Here is a 12,005-nt window from a genome sequence, read left to right on the forward strand (position 1 = left end):
AGCAGTTGTGCCTTGCAGGAAAATTTCTGAACTCTTTGGGGATGAAAATCTGGTACGGGGACTCCATCTGTCTCTCTCTTTCTCACTCTCCAGATATGCGGAGTAGTCCTACCATGTCTTGCTCACCATGCACTGACCTTATCACTGTGTGAGAGCTGGTGTGTCCATGTTGAGTATTGATGAGTTAAAATGGGATGATGAGCAGTTAATCAGAGGTGATTGTGCTAGGGGCTGTGAAGATATCATTGTAATCCATATGTGACTGCATTGTGAACAGGTGTAAGCATTCAGACACACACACACACACCTCTCTAGTGCACATCAAAGACTGCCCATGTCAGTATTAACAGGACTGGAGTTTGCCTTCAGTACCAGACACCATGCAGAAGAGAAAACTAGTTAAAAACAATCCCAGTAACACTTGGAAAGGAACATACTAGTCATACATTTTGAAGCATGATTTGGAGATGCCAGTGTTGGACTGGGGTGTACAAAGTTAAAAATCACACAACACCAGGTTATAGTCCAACAGGTTTAATTGGAAGCACACTAACTTTCGGAGCGACACAATCACCTGATGAAGGAGCGTCGCTCCGAAAGCTAGTGTGCTTCCAATTAAACCTGTTGGACTATAACCTGGTGTTGTGTGATTTTTAATTTTGAAGCATGTAAGACGCCTCACACCAGTGTGCACTATGCACAAGTTTTAATGGGTTTTCATCTGGGCTGTGCAGGTCACCATCCACAATTTAGGCAGTGTTTAATCTTCTGCATCACTAACACAGAGTTGATCTCTACTCCTCCTCACCAGAAGCTCGCTTGGACAAGCTGTCCTCTGTGCTACAGCCTGACTCACCTGGGACCCCCACACAGGATTCTCCACATCAGAGACTCAGATTTACTCTTGGACATTCAACAAGTGAGCCCTCTTTGCATGTTCAGAGCACAGAGCTGATTTCAGGAGGATTACATCTCAAGCCTCGGTTTCCATGGTATTACAATGAAGAAAAGTACAGATTTAGTTGGCTGCCCACAAGGGCCAATGACATGAGTTGTAGCTTATGTCAGACTGATGTTGAAAGTGCTGTGAACAGACTGTGTGGTAACACTCTTTGTGTCTAAAGCTTATATTGGCAAGATTTTTTTTCTCTTTTTGTTTTTCTTTACACACTCACACCCATACACACCAATTGTAAAAGTCCCATCTTTTTGAAAAGGCAACAAAAGGCAACTTCTGAACACGGTTGTCTAGTCTGCCTCCTCCTCTGTAATTGGGGACACGACGTGACTATAAAAGGTTTTGTGCTCTGAGAACTCAAAGGGTTTAAGAGGATATTAAACACTTTGTGTATTTTTTTTTGTTTGTTGTTCAATGACACAGCTCAATGATGACTTACAACCACAACAAAATAAAATGGGGCCCGTCCACCATCGAGAATTCTTTGTTTAAAGTTGAGGTGAAAGTACATCCTTTCATATGTTTGGGGCAGAAGGCCATTAATTGTATGTAATACATGTACCGTAAGAGATGAATAACGTCAATTTCACTTCGCCGTTACGAAGCAGGGCCTGAGCTCTGTCGGTCGATAATTTCCTGCCAGTTTGGCGGCACCGAAGCACAGGGAAAGATCCGGATTGTTGTTAACGTTTTTTTTTTGAAACCAAAAATGTGGCTTCCCGACGCGGGTGGATCCGTTTGCTATTTACATTGTCTGTGAGCTCTGGTGAAGGGCAGCAGGCGGGAGCGGGAGCGGGATCTGCCCTTCGCCCCGCCCCTCCCCCCACGGTTACCGCCCCCATCTCCAACCGTCCACCAACCGCCATCCCCTGGCCCGCGTGCGAGGCTCCATCGAAAGACAGTAACTCGCGTGCTCGTCTTCTGCCACCGAGGTAGGCCCCGAGAAGTGGCAGGGAGTGGGATGCGTTTTGAGGTCGACAGGGCTCGAGGTTCAGACATGTTGCTGCTGAGAAACCAACTTCCCTGGCACAGCCAACACGAGATCCCTCGTCGCTTCGCCTCCTTCGACTGCGCACCCCCGCGTCCGCGACGTTTTGGGGGGAGGGGTGAGGCTGCAAGAAACGTGGAGATGCTGGGGAGGAGTTAATCGACCTTGACGCTGGACTCCAGACAACTTAGCAGCAAGAGAGTCCCACGCACGTTTGAGCCTGGGCAAAATAAAGTCTTGGTAGGGGAAGACTCCGCCTCACATGATGAAATGGAGGCTCGGCGGGGCAGGAAGCTTTATCGAAGGCGGCTCCACTTTGTACGCCAACGGTGAAGTCGGAAACCGCCGGCGGGGTTCAGGTTTGGACGTCGCATCGTGTCAGAGTTGCCTGGCTTCCCTGGAGCTGGGAGGTGTCCTTCTGTGTGCGCACCGTTGGGCCGCTCACCGCCTTGGCCAGCGGATCGATGTGGGTCTGTCAAGACCGGGGCTGCAGATCTGTTTCCTCGCATCGATCCCCCCTCCCGCCGTCTTCCCCAGAGCGGTGATGAATCCTGCCTCCAACCTCAGCATCCAACCCCCACCCTGCTCCCTGCCCCCTACCCCCAGGTAACAACCGGCGACATTCTCACGCCTGGGGTACGGAGAAGTTGGCTGGAGGTAGTAATTGATTCATCCGGCAATCCCAAGGTTTGTAAGAGTCGAGCGTCAACAACAATCAAAAAATAAAACAACTGGCAGCCCTGCTCCAACTAGGTTGGTCTTCTGTACAGATTACAGCCCTACGCTTCCGCCATAACTAAGGGCAACTTTTCCCTGGGTGCGTGAATTGTCCCAACACCACTACCCCCCCCCATCCCCAACCCATTCCCCCCCCCCCCCCACTTTTGTTTCAGAGACTGGTCACCAGTTGCATTTGCCCATCACCTTCTGCAACAGAGTCATCCACATTGACTGAGATGGCATAGCCATCGTTGCTGCCTCTCCTGGACTGGTAGTAGGCCTGGAGCTGGCTCCTGAACACCATGTTGGGCCTGGAGCTGTAGTAGATCTCGTCGTTGCCCTGGGAATGGGGTATGGTCTCACCCATCACCTCTGGACTGCTGTCAGGGTAGGAGGAGTCTCTCAGGTTGGTCATACTAGTGTAGAGGGAGTCTCTGTTTGGGGACGGCAACTGCCCATCTAAGCCATCTGCTATTTCAGCAGTGTAACTCTCGGACTCCTCTAGTTCTGGATCGCTTTGGTAGAGGAGCGACTGAGCGCGCTGCAGTAATAAGGGCTCCTCCAGAGCCTTGTACATCAGCTCAATCTCCATGTTGTCCTCCTGGGTCAGGGAGGGGGCGTCAGGGACGATGGCGTCGTCTTCACTGCTGGTGGCTCCCCCTCCTCCTCCTCCACCACCTCCACCTCCCACCCCTCCTCCACTGCCACCCCCGCTGCTGCCTGGTGCCCCCTGCTCCCCAGGCAGGGTCTTGCCACCAGGACGGAGATTGTTGTGGACGAGCTCAGAGATGATCATCTTCTCAAAGGCAGCATCGCTGAGGTTACGCCGGCAGTCAGTGAGAGGGGTACCATCACCACTGAAGTCATTGTTTCGGAAGGAGTAGCTGTTGTTGAAATTGCCGTTGAGAGGCAGTGTATCCACTGCACATGGGTCCCTTGTGATGTTTGCTGGGTGCTCTGTCAATAAACACAACATCAAACAAATGAGGAAAGAGAAAGCATTGGTTCAAAGCTAAGTTAAAATTGGCTTTAATTGTTCTGAAAAGTATCACCTGGAAAAGGTGGAAGGGCGAAGTTGGAGGGTGATTGGGAGCAGCGTGAAGAATAGTTGGTAAGGACATGGGGAGTGATTGGGAAGGCAAAAATTGAAAAGGAATGCAGTGATAATTAGGAAGCATAATTGGGAGTGATGGAGAAGTGAATGTAAAAACAATTGGGGGTGGAATGGAAATGCTTGGGAGGTGTGTGGAAACGATTGGAAATAGAGTTGGAATGCTTGGGAAAAGTAAAGGAACTTGATTGGGAATGGAATACGAATTGATAGAAAATAGAATGAGAATGATTTAGAAGATGTTTGGAGATTGGCTGGGAAAAGTAGGCATTGAGTGAGGTTACATTCATAAAATAAACCCAGCAACAGCTGGAGATAAAAAGGGGAAAGATTGTCCTAGGGTCAATGTTCAATTTCAGAAGATCATGCAGTGTGTCACAGTGGTAAGCAGAGATGAATGATAACTTCATATTAGCCAGTCCTCAACGCAGGAAAGCTGAACACTAACAAATGTAGTAGAAGCTGAACTAACCAGAAGCTGAATGGAACTGACTGTTCTACAGAGAACCAGCACAGTCTTGATGGGCTGAATGGCCTCCTTCCAAGTCTGTCAGTGACACTATAAATTTGTCTGAAGCTGACACAGTTGTGTTTTCCCCACAGATCTTGCTAGTAGTGCAGGCACCTTGGGATTTTTACAAAGTTCTATTGTCTTTATTATGAACTTGGTTGTATAGGTGAAAATTTAATTTGCAAAGTTTCCATGATAGACAATATTATCTACAACTAAATATCAACAGGAGGATGACAGATACACAAAAAAATGGCTGCCATCTTATTATAATAACACAGTACAAATGGTTGTCAGTTTGGGATTGAGAGAGACACTGCAAATGGCTGCCACTTGAGACTGAGAGACAGTGCAAATGGCTACAGCTAGCACCTCAGTTAGGAATACTGGGTGCCTAAGATTATTTGTATTCTGCTTTAGACATTGATCGAAAGGCTTTTCAACACGAGAAAAATGGATAAAGATCTAAGATTTAGAGAGGCAACCAATTTTGTTGGAGTTTCAGAGGCCACAATTGTGATTGCTGGTATTTGGATTAAAATAAACCCTTCCATGTGACAGAAACAAACCAATTGGAGAAATTCAGAAATATTAAAAAAGGACAAAGTGTTAAGGCCCAAACGTGAAACAGTTACATTTACTGAGGAATTGTAAGTTAAACTGACGTACTTGTCTCTCTGTAGGTCCCTGTATGGAAGCATGTGGAGAGAACCAACAATAAACAGTGAGGTATCACCAAGTCAAATTCAATCAGACATCTGAGCAGAGCACTAAATTGTGAACGTAAATATTTTTCAGCAGAGGCACAAGCACATCAGCGGCAAGTTTCATTAATTGTTAATTATGAATACATACAGTTTCCATGCTAGTCAGCCATCATTAATTCATCAGAGATCTGGTATTCGCATAGTTGTGCAGGAACAGCCATTATTTGTGTAACCGATAGTGAACTGGACCTAATAGGGTCCTGTCTCATATCAGGATAAGGCAACTTATAAGATGTCCAGCCTTAGAAACCCATGTCCATTCTTTGTTGTGGCCTCTTCTCAGTTAAAGAGATTATTGACCCTTTTGGTTATCAGGGCCCTATATTTTATGGTATGTGCACTATAATGCCTACAGTGTTAAGAAATTTTCACACTTTTCAGTTATAGGTACACCCATTGCCTTTAGGAATTCCCTGTTGGTAAATTATTAGCAACCCTTATTCTGAAAATTGCAGGGAACTGTGGTTTCTAATTGTAAATATGGAAGAAAATGTATAAAGTGACTTTCATGACAGCTCACCACAGAGTGCATCAAGTACCTTTTAAAGTTTGGAGCTTTAGGGTTTGGTTGCAATCTTGCACACAGCAAGATCCTACAAACATGGATGCAAAAATGACCAGATATTCTAAGCTCGTGATACTAAGAGAGGAGTAAATGTTGTCCACAGTACTAAGGCGATGCCTTTGATCTTTGCAATGTTAAATAATGTTCCACGTTGATGTGAGAGAGAAGATTGAGATAATTTTCATGCCTCATCTGAAAGAGGGCACCATCAACAATGCACGCTTCCTCACTGCACTGCAGGGTCTGTGGAGTAGGACATCAACAATGGTGAGGATGCTCTGCCTATATTTTCAGGCATCTGCAGTCACCACAACTATCCTTTAGATGTTTGTTTAGTGATTGGTTTGTCAATGCTGAGCCATTGGAGTGTACCGGCAGGCAGGAAGGTGGTTTGAAGTGTGTCTACTTCAATGCCAGCAACATCCGGAATAAGGTGGGTGAATTTGCAGCATGGATTGGTACCTGGGACTTCAATGTTGTGGCCATTTCGGAGATATGGATAGAGCAGGGACAGGAATAGTTGTTGCAGGTTCCAGGGTTTGGATGTTTCAGTAAGATCAGGGAAGGTCGTAAAAGAGGGGGAGGTGTGGCATTGTTAGTCAAGGACAGTATTATGGTAGCAGAAAGGATGCTTGATGAGGATCCGTCTATTGAGGTACTATGGGCTGAGATTAGGAACAGGAAAGGAGAGGTCACCCTGTTGGGAGTTTTTTTGTAGGCTTCTGAATAGTTCTGGAGATGTAGAGGAAAGGATAGCAAAGATTATTCTGGATAGGAGTGACAGTAGCAGGATAGTTGTTAAGGAGGATTTTAATTTCCCCAATATTGACTGGAAATGCTGTGGTTCGAATACTTTAGATACCTTAGCCTTTGTCCACTGTGTGCAGGAGGGTTTCCTGACACAGTATGTAGATAGGCCAACCAAGAGGTGAGGCCACATTGGATTGTTACTGGGTAATGAACCAGGCCAGGTGTTAGATTTGGAGGTGGGTGAGCACTTTGGTGGTGACCACAATTCAGTTTTGTTTACTTTAGTGATGGCAATTATAATACGATTAGGCAAGATTTAGGACGCGTAGGATGAGGAAGGAACCTGCAGAGGATGGAAACAACTGAAATATGGAGCTTGTTCAAGGAACAGCTACTGTGTGTCCTTCATAAGTATGTACCTGTCAGGCAAGGAGACAGTGGTGGAGCGAGGGAACTGTGGGTTTACTAAAGAGGTTGAATCTCATGTCAAGAGGAAGAAGGAGGCTTATGTAAAGATGAGACGTGAAGGCTCAGTTAGGGTGCTAGAGGACCTAAAGGGAGAGCTACAAAGAGCCAGGAGGGGACATGAGAAGTCTTTGACAGGTAAGAGCAAGGAAAATCTGAAAGCTTTCTACAGGTATGTCAGGAATAAAAGAATGACCAGGGTAAGATTAGGGCCAGTCAAGGACAGTAGTGGGAAGTTGTGCATGGAGTCTGAAGAGATAGGAGAAGTGCTAAATGATTATTTTTCATCACTATTTACACAGGAAAAAGACAATGTTGTTGAGGAGAATACTGAGATACAGGCTATTAGACTAGATGGGATTGGGTTCATAAGGGGGTGTTAGCAATTTTGGAAAATGTGAAAATAGATAAGCTCCCTTGGCCGGATGAGATTTATCCTAGGATTCTCTGAGAAGCTAGGGAGGAGATTGCAGAGCCTTTGGCTTTGATCTTTATGTCATCATTATCTACAGGAATAGTGCCAGAAGACTGGAGGTTAGCAAATGTTGTCCCCTTGTTCAAGAAGGGTAGTAGCGACAACCCTGGTAATTATAGCTTACTTCGGTGTGGTAAAGTGTTGGAAAGGATTATAAGAGAGAGGATTTATAATCCTCTAGAGAGGAATAATTTGATTAGGAATAGTCAACATAGTTTTGTGAAGGATAGATCCTACCTCACAAATCTTATTGAGTTCTTTGAGATGGTTACCTAACAGGTGGATTAGGGTAAAGCAGTTGATGTGGTGTATATGGATTTCAGTAAAGCATTTGATAAGGTTCCCCACAGTAGACTATTGCACAAAATGCGGAGGCATGAGAATGAGGTGATTGATTTTGGAAGGAGTAACAGGAATAAGAATACTGGGCTAATGGTAAGATTTTTGATAGTGTGGATGAGCAGAGGGATCTCAGTGTCCATGTGCATAGATCCCTGAAATCTGACACCCAGATTGGTAGGGTTGTTAAGAAGGCGTAAGTGTGTGAGCTTTTATTGGCAGAAAGATTGCGTTTCGGAGAATTGGAGTCATGTTGCAGCTGTACAAAACTCTAGTGTGGCCGCACTTTTAATATTGTGTATGGTACTGGTCACCAAATTATAGGAAGGATGTGGAAGCATTGGAAAGGGTGCAGAGGAAATTTACCAGGATGTTGCTGGTAAGGAGGGAAGATCAATGAAGAAAGGTTGAGGGACTTGAGGCTATTTTCATTCGAGAGAATGTTAAGGGGCGACTTAATAGAGGCATACAAGATGATCAGAGGATTAGATAGGGTGGTCAGTGAGAGCTGTTTTCCTCGGATGATGGCTAGCACGAGGGGACATAGCTTTAAAATGAGAGGTGATAGATATAGGACAGATGTCAGAGTTAGGTTCTTTACTCAGAGAGTAGTAAGGGCAAGGAATGCCTTGCCTGCAATAGTGGTAGACTCGTCAACATTAAGGGCATTTAAATGGTCATTGGATAAACACATAGATGGTAAGGTTAGATAGGCATAAGATTGGTTTCACAGGTTGGTGCAACATCGAGGGCCGAAGGGCCTGTAATGCGCTGTAATGTTGTATGTTCATATAATGACCAGTGAGTGCTGATGTGAGTTTGCAGGACATTGACAGACCCATTATAGAATGTGACTCACAGTGTGAGCTCCAACAGTGGGCTGTTTGGGGCTGAGAGATGTGAAGAAAGTATCATTGCCAACCTGGTGAGCTGAAGACGGTGGGTGAGGGAGCACTGTAGCCCACTGATTCGGCCAAGAGAGTGTTGTAGGGGCTGGCACCAGAACGAGGCTGCAGAACAGGATTGGTCAGCAGGTGGTTTCCCATAGTTCCTAGTTGAAGAAGAAAATAAAAGGATAATTTCGACTGAGGGCGAAGGAGGATGTAAGGGAGGCAGAGGAAGTTGTGAGGGGGAGAGAAGAAGTAAGTGAGGAGAAGAAGTGAGAAAGAGAGAAGGGTGTGAGGGGAAGAGAGAGGAGTAAGAAGGGGAGAGATGGGAGGAAGTAAGGAGAGAGGGAATGAGGTATCGTGAGGAGGAGGTGAGGATAGGTACAGGTAGAGGTGAGGGAGAGACTGGAGGCAGTGAGGGAAAGAGAGGAGGATGTGAGGGAGAGGGGGAGCTTGGCACAGTAGCTTAGGGGTTTGCACTGTTGCCTCTCAGCACCAAGGACGAGGTTTGATTCCAGCCTTGGGTGACTCCACACTCTCTTTGTCACGTGGGTTTCCTCTGGGTGCTCTGATTTACTCGCACAGTCCAAAGATGTGCAGCTTAGGTGGATTGGTCATGCTAAATTGCCCATAGTGTCCAGGGTTGTGCAGACTAAGTGGGTTAACAATAGTAAATGTGGGGTTACGGGGATAGGGTGGGTAAGTGAGATACTCTTTGGAGGTTTGGTGCAGACTCGATGGGCCGAATGGCCTCTAAATGCATGATAGGGATTCTATAGGATATGAGGGAAAGATTGGGTGTGGTATAATGACATGAGAAGGTGAGGTATAAAAACTGGAGGAGGTAAGGGAGAGGGACAGGCAGTAAGGGAGAGAGGAAGAGGTGAGAATAGAAACCGGAGGAGGCAAGGGAGAAAGACAGAATGACAAAGGCAAAATACTAGACTCTAGAACTCTGACATTGAAACAGACATTGCTGAAGTTCTTTTAGTTCAGTTACTCTTAGAACAGCTTTACCAAAAATTGGCTTCCAGAAGAAGAGGCAGAGACCGGGGGCATTTGAGGGATGCGGAGATCTGGTAGGACAGTACACCTGGGGTCGAGGATCAGCTTTGGACTTTTTGAATGGTGTAGAAATCAAGAAGGATGAAGTATACAAGTTGTCTTCAGTGGCCCTCCTTATACTCCCACAATCCAATATATCATTTGTTTTACATCTTTAGCAACCTTTACCCCACCCCTTACCCCTTCATGTAAAGATTTGAGAGTCTCAAATCCTGAATCTCACTCTTCTATTCTTTTCAAAGTCTTGTCTTCTAGGTAAACCTGAGCTTGTACCTCGATGCTGGAAACAGCAGAAAATAGTTCCAATAAGTTAGAGACAAGAACTTAGGAAGGTTTTGTGATGTGGTGGGTAGTGCCTCTGCCTCTGAGATGAGGTACCTGCTCTTCAAGGGTCAGACTGCCCTTGGCGGGGAGTGGTCCTTCAGTATTAATGATCATTGAAGGTATTTGGCATTATTGAATGCAATGCCTTGCAAACCTACTGCCACCTCCATATAGGCCAATGAACAAGCTCCCACCACAATTTGTACCACCCCCTCCCATCTGTGACACCAATAGTGTCTGAGATCCTCCGAGACACTTCGGAAGGGCACCTCGGTTTAGGGTTGGAGTGCTATTGATGTCTCCTGCCATGAAGGAAGATTCCGATTGCTTCCGAACTGTGTCGTTCCACATCCTCCGGATCCGGCTCTGTAAAAGGAGGTTGCAGCCATTAGTTTGAGGCCTGAAACTTTGCTGTTGGGCAGGGGAGAGGGGAAGTGGACCAGAGGACAGTTGGAGAAACAGACTTGACAGTAGCAGAAAATCCTATTTGAGCAAGCAATGGCAGCACTTGATGCATATTTGAAATCCCTTGTCATGGATTATCCCCAGGAGAGCCCTGAGGATTGACTCTTCCCAGTGGAAAGCCCTCTGAGTCCCCTGTCTATTGGGATGATCCTATGAAAGCGTGTCATAGGCACCACTCAAAATGGTGATGTTGTGGGAATTGTGATCAGAACAGCTTAGGGATCTCGAAGGAACAAGACCTAACATCTAACCCCCAACTCCCCCATCTCTGTAACAATGTCAAATGTATCAATGTAACCTGTAACTAGTTGATAAATTATAAACTAATACTTATTAACTATAAAGAGACTCTTCTATTTCGACCAGGAAGGAGTTTTCCTCCCACACATTAGATCAGTGTCTAGATTCAGCCACTGATGTACTTCAGAAGCATTGAACTGTTCTAATATAGGAAATGTGATGGGCAGTTTGCATACAACAATGTTGTTTTATGGATCTGCTGTTCATCATGAGTCGTAATTCATACATTTCAGTGAAATTTGCTGTCACCATCCTCTTTAAATGTAGGAAATTTACAGGGGCTGCTGAGTCTAGTGTGGGATAGGAAGACCTTTTGCTGGTGTAAATAGAAGAGTTTCTTACAGTAAACCATAGCTTGTTGACTATATGTCTACAACTGGTTACTGACTACATTAATAGGATCAACATAGTTATTTGGTTAATTGATTAATTCATTTAAAGGGGGGACAGGAGGGACTGATAAGTGGAAGGACTATAAGACTGAGTAGTTAAACTCTACCACAAAGAAAGCTGTCTTGGTTTTTCTTTCAACGATTAGCTTAGATTTAAATTGCTATCTACCAGTGCAATACCAAGAATCTGCCTGGACTCCTGTTTAGGTTTTTGGAGTGGAACCTTGAATCCCTGGTCTTCTGACTCAGTGAAAGTTCTAACCATTCTTGAATGCTACATAGTTGTCACCCAGCATCAGAGGGAGTTACAACACTTGGTTAGGTGGCCTGCTGGGCTTCCTTTCCTTGGCAACACAAGATATTCTTAAAAGGAGGTTAAAATGGTGGAAGTGAAATAAGAGACTGATATAGATCCTTTCGAAGTATTGAGTGCACAAAGGTCTGGGAGAGGACAGGGATGCCATTCTAACTAAAGCCATTTTCACTACAATGGTGATGGTGGTATAATGATAATATTCAGAGGCCCAGCCTAAATGCTTTTGGAACATTTGGTTCGAATTGCATCATGGCAGGTGGTAGAATTCAATTAATAAATCCAGAAACACTTCAAGAGAGAAAATCTACAATCCTCACCCAATACAGTCTTCACCCACAGGAATATGGTGACTTTTAAATGATCCTTGAAATGGCGCTAGCAAGCCTCAGATCAAGGGCAGAAAATGTGTTGCTGGAAAAGCGCAGCAGGTCAGGCAGCATCCAAGGAACAGGAGAATCGACGTTTCGGGCATAAGCCCTTCTTCAGGAATGAGGAAAGTGTGCCCAGCAGGCTAAGATAAAAGGTAGGGAGGAGGGACTTTGGGGAGGGGCGTTGGAAATGCGATAGGTGGAAGGAGGCCAAGGTGAGGGTGATAGGCCGGAGTGGG

General features: G+C 45.5%; 1 protein-coding gene across 17 annotated transcripts in view; it reads right to left on the reverse strand.

Annotated features, from left to right (window-relative positions):
- Positions 1-631: 631 nt before the first annotated feature.
- Positions 632-12,005, reverse strand: part of LOC122552175 (adhesion G protein-coupled receptor L1-like) — a 588,240-nt gene continuing 576,866 nt past the window's right edge. For all 17 annotated transcript variants that reach the window (XM_043694724.1, XM_043694735.1, XM_043694723.1 and 14 more), the window contains 4 exons: positions 10,195-10,291; positions 8,572-8,700; positions 4,958-4,975; positions 632-3,623 (listed from right to left, as the gene is read on the reverse strand). In XM_043694724.1, the coding sequence (XP_043550659.1) occupies positions 2,836-3,623; positions 4,958-4,975; positions 8,572-8,700; positions 10,195-10,291 (1,032 nt within the window). In that variant the 3' untranslated portion in view covers positions 632-2,835. The remainder of the gene's footprint in view (positions 3,624-4,957; positions 4,976-8,571; positions 8,701-10,194; positions 10,292-12,005) is intronic.

This window comes from Chiloscyllium plagiosum, chromosome 8 (genome assembly GCF_004010195.1).
Source record: "Chiloscyllium plagiosum isolate BGI_BamShark_2017 chromosome 8, ASM401019v2, whole genome shotgun sequence".
Classification (NCBI taxonomy): domain Eukaryota; kingdom Metazoa; phylum Chordata; class Chondrichthyes; order Orectolobiformes; family Hemiscylliidae; genus Chiloscyllium; species Chiloscyllium plagiosum.